The 19,284-nt window shown below is 34.6% G+C and overlaps 1 protein-coding gene across 1 annotated transcript in view; it reads right to left on the reverse strand.

Moving 5' to 3' along the window:
- CNTN5 (contactin 5) overlaps positions 1-19,284 on the reverse strand; it is a gene marked incomplete at its 5' end in the record, with an annotated part of 603,858 nt that overhangs the window by 568,617 nt on the left and 15,957 nt on the right. Inside the window, 2 exons of the mRNA XM_008688424.2 lie at positions 18,214-18,389; positions 18,516-18,639. Of these exons, the coding sequence (XP_008686646.2) occupies positions 18,214-18,389; positions 18,516-18,639 (300 nt within the window). The remainder of the gene's footprint in view (positions 1-18,213; positions 18,390-18,515; positions 18,640-19,284) is intronic.

The following is a 19,284-nucleotide window of genomic DNA, read 5'->3' on the forward strand; positions in this document are numbered from 1 at the left end:
CCCCTGTTGGGGGCATATATATTTATAATTGTCATATCCACTTGTTGGATACACCCTTTAAGAATAATATAGTGCACTTCTGTGCCTCTAACTATAGTCTTTAGTTTAAAATCCAATCTGTCTGATATGAGAATTGCTACCCCAGCTTTCTTTTGAGGTCCATTGGCGTGAAAGATGGTATTGCAACCCTTTACTTTCAGTCTGAATGTATCTTTAGGTTCAAAATGAGTCTCTGGTAGACAGCAAATGGATGGATCATGTCTTTTTATCTAATCTGCAACCCTGTGGGATTTTATGGTGCTTTTAGGCCATTTACATTGAGACTGATTATTGAGAGATATGATTTTAATGATGCCATGTTGCCAGTACAGTCTTTGTTTCTATCAATTGTGACTTTCTGCTCTGTATCACCCTTGGGCCTTTTTACCTTTATAGAACCCCCTTAGTATCTCCTGTATGGATGGTTTCATGGTTACAAAATTGGTCAATGACTGGCGATTCTGGAAAGTCTTTATTTCTCGATCAATTCTGAATGACAGCCTTGCTGGATAAAGGATCCTCGGCTGCATGTTTTTCTCTGAAAGAGCTTTAAAAGTGCCCCCCAACCCTTTCTCTCATTCCAGGTCTGTGTAGACAGGTTTGATGTAATTCTGATACCTTTGCCTTGGTATGTGAGAAATTTCTTTGCCCTGGCCACTTTCAATACTGTATCCTTGGATCTAATATTTGCGAAATGCACTATGATGTGATGTGGCGTAGGTTTGTCGTGGTTGAGCTTGGGATGGGTCCTCTTTGCCTCTTGGACATGAATGTTTGTTTCCCTTGCTAGATTAGGGAAGTTTTCAGCTACAATTTGTTCAAATATCTCTGCTAGACCTCTGTTTTTCTCCACCCCCTGGGATGCTGATGATTCTGACATTGGAACATTTCATTGAGTCAGTTGAATCTCCCGTAACCTACATTCTTGTGCGTGGATTTTTTTAAGTCCAGATTCTATTTTAGCTTTCTCTTCTACTAACCCATCCTCCAATCACTGATATGTTTTTCTGCTTCATTCACCCTGGCCATCAGAGCCTCTAGTTTTGACTGTATTTGGCTCATAGAACTTTTAATTTCTGCCAGATTCGCTCTCATTTCCACCCTTAGAGATTCTATATTCTCATTAACATTCTCGTTAATACTTTTTTCAAGTCTACACATCATCTTGACCATGTTACTCTGAATTCCTTTTCTGATATTTTAGTTATATCCATATCCATTAGTTCTGTGGCAGACGCCACAGAGTCATTGTCTTTTCTTTGCTGGGGGGGATTTCTCCTTCTTGTCATTCTGATGAGGAGAGGTTGCAGGGTTGTCCAGAGCCCAAATTATTGACCGAGACCGAGGCCTTCGCACTTGTTTTATAGGGACCTTAGGGATGTGGGCTTCTTGATTTTTCAGCCTGCCTTCTGGGGGAGGGGCCTGCCGCGCTGATACTCAGGCAACCCTGTTTTGGTAGAGTCTCCATGTCCCCTGTGAGGGGGATGGGGATGGGCACACTGTGAGCCGGTATTTCCAGGCTTTTGTTCTCCGGCCGCTTTCCCAGGCAGTTTGCTGTGCCTCTTCGGAGAGTCAGAGCAGCTGTAGCCAAATCTCAGCATCTGTCTCAGAACAGAGGGATCGCAGTCCATTCTCCACTGATGTTCTGGCCACTTTAACTCTGTTTCTGTTGGTGCTGTTCAACCCTGCAGTGTCTCGGGATGTGTGTCCCACTCCCAGCGTCCCAGCCTTCACATCCAGGGCTGGTGCATCTCTGTCCTTTGTGTTTCTAACACAGCTAGCCGCCAGCGGCCAGCCGCCCCAGCGCTCCCAGAGCTACCAGTCTCAGTCTTATTCCAGTGAGCACACTGGAGCTCCATTTCAGTCTGGTAGTGAGCGTTCCCCGGCTCATGGTCTCAGTCTGCTCTCTCTCGGGTGCCAGGCCGCAAGTACGCCCGTTCCCCCGTGTAGGTGGCTATGGCTTCCCTGCGCCTGAACGCGGCGGCTCCCACCCCCTTCTGTTTATCTTCTGATATCTGTGCGTGGTTTCATGGCTCCCCGCTTTGTACCTCAATACTCAGCCCTGGAGATGTTCATTTGTAGAGATCCAGATGTATCTTCCTGCATCTCAGGCTGATTCCGTGGATGTTCAGGCTGGTCTGGTACCTATCCAACTCGACTCAGGGGACCGGCTGAAAAAGGGTCCCCTACTCCTCCGCCATCTTAACTGCCAATCCCTGTATACAACACCAAGTTCTCATTGCAATATGTGCCCTCCTTAATACCCATCACCGGGATAACCCATCCCCCACCCCCCTCCACTCTGAAATCCTCAGTTTGTTTCCCGAAGTCCATAGTCTTTCATGGTTCATCTCCCCCTCTGATTTCCCCCCCTTCAGATATCCCTCCCTTCAGCTATGGTCTTCTGTGCTATTGCTTATGTTCCACACATAAGTGAAACCATATGATAATTGACTTTCTCTGCTTGACTTATTTCACTTAGCATAATCCCTTTCCAGTTCCATCCATGTCAGTTAAAATGGTGGGTATTCATCCTTTCTGATGGCTGAGTAATATTCTATTGTATATATGAACCACATATTTTTTATCCAGTCATCTGTTGAAGGGCATCGCAGTTCCTTCCACAGTTTGCTTATCGCAGACATTGCTGCTATGAACAGGAGCTATGAATAGCACATGGGGTGCATGTGGCCCTTTTTTTCACTACGTCTGTATCTTTGGGGTAAATATCCAGTATTACAATTGCTGTGTCATAGAGTAGCTCTATTTTTAATTTTTTGAGGAACCTCCACTCTGTTTTCCAAAGTGTCTGTAGTGACTTGCATTCCCACCAACAGTGTAAGAGGGTTCCCCTTTCTCCACATCCTCTCCAATATTTGTTGTTTCCTGTTTTGTTAATTTTTGCCATTCTAACTGGTGTAAGGTGATATCTCAATGTGGTTTTGATTTGAATTTCCCTGATGGCTAATGGTGTTCAAAATTTTTTCATGTGTCTGTTATCCATTTGTATATCTTCTTTGGAGAAGTTCCTATTCATGTCTTCTGCCTATTTTTTGACTTGGTTATTTGCTTTTTGGGTGTTGAGTTTGAGTTCTTTATAGATCTTGGATACCAGCACTTTATCTAATATGTCATTTGCAAATATGTTCTCTCATTCCGTGGGTTGCCTCTTTGTTTTGTTGACTGTTTCCTTTGCTGTGCAGAAGCTTTTCATCTTGATGAATTCCCAAAAATTCATTTTTACTTTTGTTTCCCTTGCCTTTGGGGACGTGTCTTGAAAGAAATTGTTGTGGCTGATGTTGAAGAGGTTACTGCCTATGCTGTTCTTTAGGATTTGGATGGATCCCTGTCTCACACTGAGGTTTTGCATCCATTGAGAGTTTATCTTTGTGTATGGTGTAAGAAAATAGTCGAGGTTCATATCTGTATATAGCTGTTCAATTTTCCCAGCAACATTTATTGAAGAGTCTGTCTTTTTTCCATTGGTTATTCTTTCCTCTTTGTCGAAGATTAGTTGACCATAGAGTTGAAGGTCCACATCTGGGCCCTCTATTCTGTTCCATTGATCTATGTGTCTGTTTTTGTGCCAGCACCATGTTGTCTTGGTGATCACAGCTTTGTAGTAAGCATGAAGTCAGGCAACATGATGCCCCCAGCTTTGTTTTTCTTTTTCAACATTTCCTTGGCAATTCAGGATCTTTTCTGGTTACATACAAATTTTAGGATTGTTTCTTCCAGGACTTTGAAAAATTCCATTGGTATTTTGATTGGGATGGCATTTAAAGTATAGATTGCTCTGGGTAGCATAGACATTTTAACAATGTTTATTCTTCCAATCCATGAGCATGGGATTATTTCCCATCTTTTTTGTGTCTTCCTCAATTTCTTTCATAAGTGTTCTGTAGTTTCTGGAGTATAGATCCTTTACCTCTTTGGTTAGGTTTATCCTAGGTCTCTTATGGTTTTTGATACTATCATAAATGGAATTGATTCCCTAATTTCTCTTTCTACAGTTACCTTGTTAGTGTATAGAAAAGCAACTGATTTCCGTGCATTGATTTTGTATTCTGCCACATTCCTGAATTGCTGTATGAGTTCTAGTAATTTGGGGGTGGAGTCTTTCAGGTTTTCCACATAAAGTATCATGTCATCTGTGAAGAGAGAGAGTTTGACTTCTTCTTTGCCAATTTGAATACATTTTATTTCTTTAAAATTTTTTAAAAATAAACATGCTAGTTCTATCTCAGCAATTATATTATTTGTTTTTTTGTGAATTTAATCACTGTTTGTGAAATTCCATCAATTATAAGTTAAGTATATTTTACAGTTATGATTTCTTAGGTGAATGATTTACTATGTTTATGAAACAGAATTGATATTAATCACCTCACTTGATCTTCTTACTGATAATTTATATATATATTTTTTTTGGTTATTTTGTCATGACAGATGTGATCCTTTTTAAAATACTGTCTAATTTCTTGTGCACTACTATGGAAGACCATTCTTTAAATTCATCTACCTATTAAGAATTGGGAGGCAAATACTTTTTATTAAATCTTCTTTTCAAGATCCTGAAAATATTAATTACATTAAATATTAAGTTATACTAGATATCATTCCTGGATCTTTTGACATGAATTATAGCAGTGGCACAGGGTAGACACCCTAATGTTGACAACTCAAATAAAATAACATTTACATATGCATTCTTTTTTTTTTTTAAGATTTTATTTATTTATTTGACAGAGAGACAGCCAGAGAGAGAGGTAACACAGCAGGGGAGTGGGAGTGGAAGGAGCAGGCTCCCAGTGGAGGAGCCCGATGTGGGACTCGATCCCGGAATGCTGGGATCACGCCCTGAGCCGAAGGCAGACGCTTAACGACTGCGCTACCCATGTGCCCCCTACATATGCATTCTTAAAGAACTTAACAGAGAGTTTTGTTCCTTAGTTTCACAAATTCTATCACTATTACCTGACTCTAAGTTTACAATCCAATGAGGCTATGAAATGAATAGGAAACATTCATTGTTAATAGGATCAATAGAAAGATGTTGCTAGAATTCTAAAATCACTTTTAAAAAATAAAGGTAGCTTTTTTCTATCTGTGATCAGAGACATATCTGAAATTATTTTCATAAGAAATGACTTTTTAACATTTCTTTGTAACACCTCAGTTTGCCTCAGACATCTATTACAATATGGAAAATATTACCAATAGTATGCACAATAATATGTAAAGGTATTACTAACTTTAAACTTTCAACACCTGTTTTGATATCAATATTAATTATATCCATTAATGCCATTACATTTATTAATATCCATTAATGTCCATTTACTAATAATATAACTACCCTTTATATGGAGCTTTATAATTTATAAAATGTTTCTGCATACATTGTATTACTCATTTTGATTTTCTATTAGATTTGTTGGAGAGGACTATGTATATACTTCTTAAAGAATCATTCTTCTCATAGGTCTCAGAAGGGGATTCTTTTTGAGGGTAGTGGCCCCTGTGGTGCTGGAGGATATTTGTTCATTCACTTACTCATTCTGCAATCATTCACTGAGTATTGGCTATGAACTTGCATGTTAGAGGTTGGGTATTAAACTAAAGTAAATAAATAGATAAATGAGACATAAAATCTGTCTTCAATGAATTCAGTCTTGTAGAGTCAGTGGTATGCTCAAGTTCAGAATAGCTCTTGGGAGTCAAGGTGATTGTCGTAAATAGTTGTAATTTAATGTAACAAGAAACAAATATAATAAAGAACATGTGAGATTATATATAAATACATTATATGTAATACATAATACAAACACACACACAGACAGAGAGGGTTGGGGGGAGGTTAGTTGTTGAATGGTAGCCCAGCAGACAGGTAGACTGTCACATATAACAAGAATGAAATGTTGTTAGGACAGTACATGTAGTTCACTATAGCCTGAGTAATAGAGAGAAACATGGAAAAGCAGACAGAATCTAAATAATAAATAGCCTTGAGGCCATTTGTGGAAGTTCACTCTTTATTCTAGAATGGATTAGAAGAAGGACAGGCTAATCAGATTAGTGTTCCTTGGGTAGGAGGAAAAGAAGAAGATAAAGAATAGTAAATCTCTTTGTGTATGGTCTGAGAGAGTGGTCAAGTTTTATTCTTTTGCATGCAGCTGTCCAATTTTCCCAGAACCATTTATTGAAGAGACTGTCTTTTTTCCACTGGATGTTTTTTCCTTCTTTGTCAAAGATTAGTTGCCCAAAGAACTGAGGGTCCATTTCTGGGTTCTCTATTCTGTTCCATTGGTCTATGTGTCTGTTTTTGTGCCAGTACCATGCTGTCTTTGTAATCACACCTTTGTAGTACAGCTTGAAATCCGGCAATGTAATGTCCCCAGCTTTGTTTTTCCTTTTCAACAATTCCTTGGCAGTTCGGGGCCTTTTCTGGTTCCACACAAATTTAAGGGCTGTTTGCTCCAGTTCTTTGAAAAATGACATGAATTATAGCAGTAAGTCTCTATGTGAGACAGGAATCCATTAAAATCCTAGAGGAGAACATGGGCAGCAACCTCTTTGACATAGGCCACAGCAACTTTTTTCATGACCCATCTCCAAAAGCAAGAGAAGCAAAAGAAAAAATGAACTTGTGGGACTTCATCAAGACAAAAAGCTTCTGCACAGCCAAGGAAACAGTCAAAAAAACTAAGAGGCAGCCCCTTCTCCCGGAATGGGAGAAGATATTTGCAAATGACACTACAGGTAAAAGACTGGTATCCAAGATCTACAAAGAACTTCTCAAACTCAATACACAAGAAACAATAAACAAATCAAAAAATGGGCAGAAGATATGAACAGACACTTCTCCAATGAAGACATACAAATGGCTACCAGACACATGAGAAAATGTTCAAAATCATTAGCCATCAGAGAAATTCAAATCAAAACCACATTGAGATACCACCTTATGCCAGTTAGAAGGGCAGAAATTGACAAGGCAAAAAACAACAATTGCTGGAGAGGATGTGGAGAAAGGGGATCCCTCTTACGTTATTGGTGGGAATGCAAGTTGGTACAGCCACTTTGGAAAACAGTGTGGAGGTCCCTTAAAAAGTTAAAAATTGAGCTACCCTATGATCCAGCAATTGTACTACTGGGTATTTACCCCAAAGATACAGACGTAGTGAAGAGAAGGGCCTTATGCACCCCAATGTTCATAGCAGCATTGTCCGCAATAGCTAAATCATGGAAGGAGCCAAGATGCCCTTCAAGAGATGACTGGATTAAGAAGTTGTGGTCCATATATACTATGGAATATTACTCAGCCATCAAAAAGAATGATTTCTCAACATTTGCTGCCACATGGATGGGACTGGAGGAGATAATGCTAAGTGAAATAAGTCAAGCAGAGAAAGACAATTATCATATGGTTTCACTCATTTATGGAACATAAGAACTAGGAAGATCAGTAGGAGAAGAAAGGGAAGAAGAAAGGTGGGTAGACAGAATGGGGAATGAAGCATGAGAGACTATGGACTCCGGGAAACAAACTGAGGGCTTCAGAGGGGAGGAGGTGGGGGATTGGGATAGGCTGGTGATGGGTATTAAGGAGGGCACATATTGCATGGTGCACTGGGTGTTATATGCAAGTAATGAATCATGGAACTTTACATCAAAAACTAGGGATGTACTGTATGGTGACTAACATAATATAATAAAAATATTATTATAAAAAAAAGAATGGTAAACCTCTGTCTAAATACCTCCACATCCATTGAAACAGGCTTTAGGCCCCAGTAAACTCCATACTTGCCACTTAATTCCTGTCAGATGAACAGAATGTAACCCTGGCATAGAGAAGTCATCTTGGTCCCATCTTAGTTTAACTTTAGACTGTAAATCCCATAAATATACTTGAGTATCTAATATAATTTATAGCAGGTTAAGTGGCCAATATCTGAGGACATCTTAAAGTTATGAAAGATGATAAGGGTATTTTAAATATCTCCTGCACAGACTCATGTAGCATCATTTACAGTTTGAACAAGGCTCCATTGTAATAAATTGAAGAGGACTTTTATTAAAACCTCCTGTTTCAGATACATAAGTAGACATTAGAATTTATAATGAGAAACCCCATGTCCTCTCCCTGAATTTGCCTAAAGTACTAAATTTGACTCAAAACAAAAACAAAAAATTAAAATATTTTATTTGTCTTAATAAAAACATTGCAGAAAACTCACATAGAAACTGGGGCCATGAATTCACAGGTGCTGTGAGGCCATTCTGAGCTGTGTAGTCAACTAGTTGGTCTTGATTAGGGGTTATCCTTTTAGTTCCTCTCCTTTTCATTCTTTGAAGTGAGAAAAACATCAGCTAAACCTAATCATCATGTGATTCTTCCACTAGGTGTCACGAAATTATGACAAGAGTAAAGTGGTTTCTACTTCTCTTAAGAAAATAATTGTATTTTATTGAAAAAAGTCAATATTCTAAAGGACATGGAATTAAAATTCAGGTTGAAAGGATCAAGAAAGTATTTCTGGAAATTGTATAGCTGCCTGAGTTGTTTTAAGGTCCTTTACTTGATTTAAGTTTGTAAGTCTAAACTCTAAATTTTTTGTGAGTCTAAACTCTAAATTTTATTTTATTTTTATCTATTTATTTGTTTATTTATTTTTTTAAGATTTTATTTATTTGACAGAGAGAGAGCACAAGCAGGGGGAATGGCAGGCAGAGGTAGAGGGAAGAGCAGGCTCCCTCAGAGCAGGGAGGCCAAGGTGGGGCTCGATCCCAGGACCCCTGAATCGTGACCTGAGCTGAAAGGAGTCACCCAAATGAGCCACCCAGGTGCCCCTCTAAATTTTATTTGAATTAACATAGTATCTTTGAGCACTTAGTATCTTTTGTATGGCAGACAATTTCCCTGGAAGGAGATTAAAATCTCCAGAGTACCTATAGCTTACTTGGAAAGGGGAAATTAATTTCACTAATTATACTATTTTGTATTTTCAGAATCTTCTACACAGACTCCCTTCTGTCTACCACCAAATACCACTATAATATCTTAAACTTAAATGCCTTGGATTCTGATATCTGTCTCTATCATTACTAAAATTGGTTTTAAAGGTCTCAAAGTCCAAAAAACTTTTGAGTGTTACTTATAGCATTTGACAAGGGTGACAGCTGCCACCTTAAAACTGAATGTCATTAAAAAAATAAAAATAAATGTCATTTGTACTTCACTTTATTTTATTGGCTTTCCTCTGCACCTCTTGGCTGATTCCATTCTTGTTTTCTTCATTAACTCCTTTTTTTTCTACCCTTCACTATCTTTCTACCAGAGAAATGTGTATATTCCAGAAGGTTAGGTCCTTTTAACCCTCTTTCTTTTCTAGTACAATTTCTCTTGATGAAACATCCTTATGATTTCATCAAGTATGTTCTTGTGTTTTGTGGCCAGTTCTCACCTTTGGGAACTGCCTTTCCTGAGCACCAACCAATATTTTAAAATATTGTGTATTTTCTCCTGAAAGTTAAAATAAAATTACCTCCTCTTCTCTTTGTCACTTTATTATGTTACAGTATTATGGATTGTTCAGTTGAATTGATCAAAGCTCAGAATCTTGATATCATTCTAACTTTTCCATATTTTTTACATTTCTACTCTCATTCATTCAATCATTTGCAAATTCCCATTTATTTTAGCGTCTCCCACAGACATCTATTCTATTATATTCAGTGCATCAGGAATTCAAGCCCCTTTTACCTAGATTACTGAAATGACCTCATAACTTGACTTTCATCATAGAGTTGTCTTGGATACATTTTCATAGAGCAGCCCTCTGATTATCTCTGCCTACTCTATAAATGTATAGAGCGAATTACAGATTTCTCTGCAATTATGGTAAAGCATCAGAAATGTATGCAGGGACAACATAGTCAGAATTGTTTTTACATAGATCATTTTAGGAAAAACAGTACAGATTTTATTGGGGTTGGGGTAAGATGAAGAGAGATGTTAAGGAGAAGAAAATATATGTACACAGGCAATTTTTCTGGTAGTTCAGGGAGAGATAATGAGTGTATGAACTCAGGAAATACATATGGAATAGAGAGATTTGTACTGATTTTGCTAGCATTCTATGAGAATATGCATTGCTCATTATAGGCTCCCTATATATATAGAACAATGCCCAAGAGAGAAAGGATACATGCATATAAATGTTCTATGAATAAAATAACTACAGATGTTAAACAAAAAAAAATGCAATGCATGATTAAGCATGGTATAGGATAGAAAAAGGCAGATTTTAAGCATAAAGTTTGAAGTTAAATTTGAATTGGAATGCTGTTTTATTATTTACTAGCCATGTGACTTTGGGAAAATAACTTGACACTCCTGAACTTGACTACTCTTCTTTTTTCATTTGTAAATTAAATCAATATTGCAACTCCCTTTAATAAGATTGATGTGAAGGCTAAAGAGGGTAATGATGCATTAAATATACCTAACAGTTTTTTGGCTTTTAAGTGCTTGGTAACTATTTGCTTATTCTTGTTATTGTTAAATTTATGTGTATATGTACACACATATACACATCTATACCTATACACATATACATATACAGATCTATACATCCATATCTATTTGTCCACCCATCCATCCGTCTGTCCAACCATCCGTCCATCCATCCATCCATCCATATGAAGAGTAGCAATATTTAGCACATGATATGAAAATGCAATCAAAGAAGAAAGTCTCCAGGCTAGGTAATACATGTTCCATGCTAACTTGTCCCTGAAAGAGTTTTTGTGAAATAAAATAATTTTAGAAATTAAACATATTCAGTATCTGCCCCTTTGTTTATTTATGACTTGGAATGTTTTGTGTGAGTAAAGAATCTCTAAAGACACTCTGCTAGGGATTAGAAAACAATGGATTAGGTAAATAGGCTTGAACAGTAAGGGTCAGAGGATTTGTACATTCTTGATCTGGGTCTTTGTGGGTTGCTTTACATAATATGAGTGGACACTTGCCTTTCTGCATTTTTAAAAACAAGAGGAAGAGCAGTGAGATCAAAGTTCAAGCCAGGCAAATGGTCCATTTTGCTGTAGAGGATCTGTCACATATGGACAAAGTTATTCATGATTTCTATTAATAATGAAAATATGTGTTTGGATGAATTTTTAATAAATAAAATACAAAAGTATTATGTCATAAAATTAAGGACTTGAGGACAATATGCCCCAGATTTCAACTTTGATTCATTTGTTATAACTTTAAAGCATAAACTTATGTATTTTTAATTAAATTTTTTCTGTGATCTCAAAGAATCCATACTGTAGTTTGTCAAGGAGTCATACACTCACAATTATTATATCTATTATGATCAAAAGACTTGTCTTTTTAAGATAAGATTTAAACCATATTCTTTGAGTAATGATTTTATAAAAGAAAAACATAGTTGTTTTGTTTATAGAAAACAAAATTACAAAGTAATATCAACTTATTTTGTAATAAATTAGATAATTTTACAACTAATAAAATTATCCATGACAATGTGATTCATTCAGGTTGATATTCAAATGATTTAATGAAGTTATTATGGACAAAATCTCATAGACTAATGAAATAAAGCTTTGGATATACTGCGGAGTTAGCAATTATTCAAATAATTTCATTAGGTATCAAATGCTAGTTAAATATGGTTTTAAAGTCTTAGGTCAATTTTACTTTAAGTGAAGAAGTTTTGGGAAAGCAAGAGAAGTAATTTTTGAGTTTTATGTAAAAATGAAAGGTTACATTAAAGGGCTTAAATACAAAGTCTATAAAAATCATATAATCTCTCAAAGAGTTAAGGAGGTTATTTTAATCAACTGCTTCAAGGAAAACTAATGGAATATTCTGCATCTAAATCATCTAAATGCCCTGAAAAGCAATATGTTCTCATTTAGAAATGAACTATCAATTTACCAGGGATGGCATATAAAGATATTTTGAAACAAGAGACAGCATGAGGAGATTTTACTCTTGATTCATTTTATATTTGACTTACTAGTATAAATTATTTCTAAGAATCCAAATTTTGGAGAGATTGCTATGATCTTTGGATATCTGAAGGATGTTTGAGAAGTGTGTAGTGTCACATTATCAATTCCAAATTCTCATCAGTATGGTAATAAGTTAATAGAGTGACAAAGTTTTATATGGTGTATTCTTGCTTATCACTGAAAAGGAATCACTACACTAGGTGAGGAAATTATCCTCACGATGAACATAAACTTCAGGAATAAGTATACTCTGATGAAAATAATCGTTATCAGTGTTATTGAGAACCAGTAACAATCAGTACTAGCAATAGTTACCCAACTTTGTGTTTATTTCCTTCTTTCTGAAGTTAAAAAACAACTCACAGACATGACTTCTCTACATCATTAATTTTTACTATACCCTTATGAGGTATATATTTATTAATGTTAAAGTATATTATTAACATTAACTATGCTGAGCCACATTTATATTCATTTAGGGAGAACTTAAAATAAAAGATCCTCATGTTAGACATTTAGACATGTAAGGCATAGGTTAAAAAGGAAATGAGCAAGACTGAAGCAGCTTCTCAAATCCATTAGGTGCTCAAATCAAAATTTTAAAAAAATTATAAATGAATGAAGTAAATAGCTTCATGATTAAATTCTAGTTACACTTAAAGAATTGGTTTGGTTTTATGTCAAGCTAATTAAACTTTCTATTGAACTGATGTAGGAATATTGTTAAGATCTCTCTATTAAGCCTCAAATGAGAAATTTCAATGAGAATTAAATGTCAAGAAAAGAGTTTCTTCTTTTAAGGAACTCAAGGGAAATTAGAGTCCTTAAAATGTCTATATTTTTCCTTTTTCTCTGACTGCTGGGAGTCCCAAGGAAATATTTATGTCTTGAACACAATAATTATGACACATTTTAGCCTACACTATCTTGACCTCTTATTATGAAATATATTTTTACCTGGTGCTGTATTTATTTATTTACATATTTACCTTTTATGGTACATAATTTTATATAGTAAGTCAAATAAATACTTTGAAGTGAGATTGAGATAAAATATATTAGTAAAATTAAAAATACTATATAAATATACATTTGCTATTTCATATTTTTTAATATATTGGGGACAAGTGAAGAGGAACAAACATTTAAAGAAACCAAGTTTATTTTACATTTAATTCTTCCACACATTGCTACATTACCAGGTAAAGGTGCCAATACTCACTTCCTTTTCACCATTCCCTTCAAAAGCCAGGATCTATGATGACATTATCAGCTACTGATAATAGCCACAGTTATCTTTGTTCTGTCTAAAGTTCATTTAGAAAATGTAGCTTTCCAGCTTCTAACCATAGATTATCCAATAAATAAATCTAATTATGAGGAAAAAAGTTTATTAAAGGAAAAAATATGAAAATAAGAAAAAATAATTACATACAACAACTAGTATACATCCCAAAATTTCAGTTCTAGAAAGAGACCTGGTAATTCTTAAACTTCCATAAGAAAAATTAAACAAGTGGCTCATTAACTACATTTGAACAATGAGAAGAAATGCAGAATGATTACATACTTATTTTTGTTGTTAATATTTATTTTCATTATATCATACAGGTATTAAGTAGTTATAAAATGGAGGTTGATGAAGCAAACATATAAAGACCTTTGAGAAATTACAATATAATTAGAGTTTGAGAGAGAAATGGTAAGTCAAATAGAGTATATCAGAGTGAATATAATACATATTTATATTATAATAGAAATTGAGTACTATTGGAGTTAAATAAGAGTTATCTATAAAATGGATTTATATATTATTTATTTATTTTTAAAGATTTATTTATTTAAGAGAGAGAGAGTGCAAGCAGGGGGAGGGGTAGAAGGAGAGAGAGTCAAGCAGACTCCCCATTGAGCTGGGAGCCTGATGCAGAGTTTGATCCCAGGATCCTGAGATCATGACCTGAGCTGAAATCAAGAGTCAGATGCTTAACCAATTGAGCCACCTGGGGTCCCCTGGATTTATGTTTTTTGTTTGTTTGTTTAAATTTATTTATTTGAGAGAGAGAGAGCAGGAGAGGGGGAGGAGAAGAGGGAGAAGAAGCAGACTCCCAGCTGAGCAGGTAGCCTGACATGGAGCTTGATCCCAGGACCCTGAGATCACAACCTAAGCTGAAGGCGGGTGCTTAACTGACTGAGCCACCCAGGCACCTCTGGATTTATGCTTTATAACATAACAACTCATATGTTGGTTATGAGGATAAAATGAGTTAATGTATTTTAAAACACTTGGAGCACTGTCTGTCACAGCATTCGATGAATATAAGCTACTTGAGGCCCTAAAAAAGGATGTTCTTTTTAAAAGTCTGTTTTACTAAACTGTTTTAGTAATAAGTCTTCCTACTCACTATCATAATTTATTTGGAACAGCCTTATATGCACCTCTAGAGTCTAGATTTTAGTCTCCCATAATATTATGCATTTAGGTCAATGAAAAGTAGCTGAACTAATGATTGACTTTGGATGTGGGCAGGGGATCAAAATAATATTAGTGGAAAGTTAAAATATTTTAAAATATATTTCTGTTTAGGGGTGCTTAGTCAGTTGAACGTCCAACTCTTGATTTTGGCGTGGATCATGATCTCAAGGTCCTAGGATCAAGCCCTTCCATTAGGCTCCGTGCTCAGTGGGGAGTCTGCCTGAGAATTCTTTCTCTCTCTCTCTCTTCTTCTGCCCCTCTACCTGCTCATGCTCTGTATCTATCTAAAATGAATAAATACATCTTTGAAAATGTATTTATATAGTTCTGGTTAATAAGAGGACAAAGAAGCTAACATTAAATCCCAATAGCCAAATTGTGACAGTTTGTGTGTGTGTGTATGTATATATATAATCTGAAAAATCTCATATGATTCTAATAAGACAGAATCAGAATCAGAAAGTTTAATATGATGCATGTGTGTATAATATATATAATTTCCAAGCAAAAAGGGAAGTGACTATGTTTAAATTTTATTTTAAATAGGCTATGTTTAAATTTTATTTTCTTTTTTGGTAATAGGATTATTACTATATGGATATCTTGAGCCTACAATTAAATATGTATTTATTTATAAAATATAGATTAGTACTTTTTTCTATGAATATAATTAGGGGATACTCACCTGGTATTTATTTAACACTGTCCAATAAGTCTTAGAATCACATCATTTTAAGCAAATATGTCATATTCCATGTGAAAGCTATATATTTAAAGTGTTATTGATATAACAAAAATAATGTTCAAATTATGAAAGAAGTCACATCTGTTAAATAGGTCTCACATTTGAAAGAAGTAACCAAAATTGAATTGACTTATAACTCAGATATGAACTCCAGATTAGGTAATATAATGCTCCTTAGAAAGGAGCATTTTAGAAGATCACAATAGCACTAAAAGTGTAGAAAACATATCTGATTAATTTATGGGTTATATATGATGAAATTGATGTATAAAAGGTAAAAATATTTATATAATAAAAATATTATAAGCTGAGTAAAGCATAAACATATACCTCAGGAATAAGCACAAGACAGTTTACTTACAAGTACTAATGAAAAGTTGTGTAATCAATTTTATAATTTGTAACTTTTGCCTAATTTTATGACATTTAAATGTTTAACAGAATCATGTATTAGATTTGTGTATTTAATTTGATTAAATAGATTTTGACAATTATCTAAATTTGCTAAACATCTTAGTTTTATTTTTCCCCAAGGCTTAAAAAATTAGTTTGAACATTAATTTAAAATTAATTTGTAACTTTAGCCTAATTTTATGACATTTAAAATGTTTAATAGACTCATGTATTAGATTTGAGAATTTAATTCAATTAAGTAGGTTTTGATAATTATCTAAATTAACTAAATATATTACTTTTCTTCCCATGGCTTAAAAAATTAGTTTTAAAATACTAGTTGTACTTTTAAATTTTTACATAAATAGTAGTTGATAGATATAAAAGATTAACAATTTCAGGTTTAAAATATGTGAAGAGTGATGAACATTCCTCTACCTGCAAAAAGCCTTTAAACATTAAATATTCTATCAACAGTAAGTGGTGAGTACGTTATCTATCTAGCTACGAGTCTAGACATAGAAAAACATGATGCAAAGGAAAGTTGCCACCAAGTTTTTAATCTTACCTTACCTTTATATCCTTTCACTTCCTTTCAGAAGCTCCATTTTTCTTTCCAATTTCCTACCTCAATTTTCCTCCAATCACAAAAGTACCTCGACTCTTAGAATCCCATAGCACCCAGGCTCATATCCAAGTACACTAGAAAGCAAGTTGGTGGAGTCTTCATTCTCCTCTCTACCACCTATATTTGCATCCCCCCCCCCCACCAAAGATCTTCTGGAAAAAAGATAAAACTAAACATAAAGGACCTATTTTTTTTTTATTTTATCAAATGGACATAATGGCATCTAGGTGTGGGAGTAATTTTGAAGCAGAAGTGGCCTTCCTTATCTAAGTGACTACTTCAACCAGGCACATTATGGGCTCTTATGTATATATATGGCCTTCAGAACACAGTTGAGTCAGATGAGGTGGTGATGTGGAAAGGCAGGATCATAAGATGCTACCAGTGAATGTATGTATGTGTGTGCTCACTGCAGGTGGGGGTGAGTATCTGATAGTTGTGAATGGTCTTTACAGAAATTCTAGAATGGCACAGTTATACAGACACATTGAATCTTCTAGGAACTAGATTTCTGCTCTGAAGCATACAGAAAACTTTGCATATTTTGCCTCCACTGGTGATTTGGGGAGAACAATTGATATATAAGCTATTACGAATTGGTATACTTGTGTCAGATAGTATAGAACAAAGAGAAAGGTATAAGCCACTTAGTAGTCATACATCATGTTCTCTGGATTTGCTGTATCTGTCTTGAAAAGACTACTCTATTTACAGAAGAGCAATTAGGAGGGCTATTTGTTTATTAGTTTACTCTTTATGTGCATGCTGAAAAGTATTAGGTTCTGTGTTACAACACATAATATTTTCTAAAATAAAAGTATATTCAGGCTACTATCTTGGTATCTTTGGCGTATGTAAAGTCCTGTCTGAACTCCTTAGCCAAATTTATTTTAAAAGGTAATATTTAGATTTTTCTGGGATCCAGCTCAATGTTTTCCAAACTAAATTCATTATCATTCCTTATTCTTTCCTTTCTCTTTCACACTCTATAATAGGATGTCTGGATTCCTAGTTAATTAGAAATAATATGTGATGAAGATTATGTAGAGAAAATTCAATTATTCCATTCTTCAGGGTGTAATTTTAAATTAAAAGTCATTTTGTGATAAATTATATAGCCAAAATAAGTTACATATAAATTATTAACACAAAGATTGCTACCCTCCTATTTTTTAGATATTGTAATATGCAAGAATTTAAATTCAGGTAGGATCATTTACTAAGAAATGATACTGTTTGGTTTTTTTTTTTGTATGTTTGCTTTTTACTCAGTAGCCTATCTATTTGGTGTAAGTTTAATCACACGTTAAATAATTTCACAAGTTTTAAGAACTCAATATGCATAGTTAATTAGATAAATGATCTATTTTAAAAAATGTATATATTCTAATATATATGTATGATTATATGTATGTATCTTTTTTCTAATTAAAAAATTGAGGCATCTGAGTGAGTAATTATAGTTGGAATCTGAAACATTAGCATTTCAGAGGCGTTTCTTTGGTTTCCTAACTAAGCAGAATTTTTAGAATATATGATCTTATGTCCAAAAGAATCTATAGCAAATAGTGACTATAATAAACAGTAGAAAAATAAAAGCAGATAATTAGATATTTTAAAATGTGGAGGAAAAGAATTCATAAATAGTATTTTTAACCTCCCAGACTAGTGTGTTGGGTTTATTTGAAGAGGGCAAACATTTCAGGGAGTTTCAAAATACCTTAGAAAGAAACACATTGTTTCACAGTTCTTATCTTTATCAAGATTTTACCACTATTTTAAAATTTGAGGTCTTAATTAAGCTTTTGTCTAACTGAAGTATAAAATTACATGTATACATACTATATACAGATACATGAAGAAAACATACACTTTACTCACAGGCAAATTGAAGTATGGCTTCTCTACTAAGAATGCTTCCGAAAGTGTTGGCTGCTAAACACTGATAATGACCAAAATCCTTTGCTTCACTTGGATTGCTTATAATGAAGGTCCCATCTATCAAACTGTAGCGGTAATCACTTTCCAAATCTATTTCTGTTCCATTTCGAAGCCATCTTAAATAAAATCAGAAGACAAATATGTAAAAAGTTACTTGACATATTAAAATACTCCCTGGGAATGTCAGAATCTCATTGAAGGGAATTAAGACATGAGAAAAATGATTAATGGTGAACTTTTACCTGTAATTGGGAACTGGGTTGCCACGAGCTTCACAATTCAATGCTACTTTCTTTTCGTCAGAATCAGTTGGGAAAATTATATCATCTGGTTCTTGTACAAACACTGGCCCATAGTCCACACTTTCTGTAAGGACCAAAAAGGACATACTTTAAAATTTCTAAAACTATCGAGATTTTTTTTCTCCATTATTTTCATATTTAAAATTTTTCCTTTTTCCTTGAACTCAACAGGCATATTACCAAAAGAAAGTCACAACTAGTAAATCACATTATTTTAGTAAATTAGAGACATATCCAGAATTTTTTTAATTGACTAAGATTTCTTTTAAAAATATGATATATATGATAAAAAACAAATATCTCAAACATTGTTGGTGTACATTTTTAAGTACATATCTTTGTATTCATCTAGAACAGAGCTAAAGAAAATAACGCTAAACAAAAACATTTTAAAAAACCCAAAAGTTTGGGGCGCCTGGGTGGCTCAGTCAGTTAAGCATCTGCCTTTGGCTTAGGTCATGATTCCGGGTCCTGGGATCAAGCTCCGCATTGGGCTTTCTGCTTGGTGGTCTCCCTCTCCCTCTGCCTGCCACTCCCTCTGCTTGTGCTCTCTCTCTGTCTTTGTCAAATAAATAAATAAAATCTTAAAAAAAAAACCTAAATGTTTGAAAAACTCTTAGAATGTTAAAAATAATATATAATAAATAAAAAGTCATTAATTAACATTGTGTTCTACATGAGAACTACAGATATGAAAACATTGGTCGGC

Source organism: Ursus maritimus, unplaced genomic scaffold, assembly GCF_017311325.1.
Source record: "Ursus maritimus isolate PB19 unplaced genomic scaffold, ASM1731132v1 scaffold_16, whole genome shotgun sequence".
In the NCBI taxonomy this organism is placed as follows: domain Eukaryota; kingdom Metazoa; phylum Chordata; class Mammalia; order Carnivora; family Ursidae; genus Ursus; species Ursus maritimus.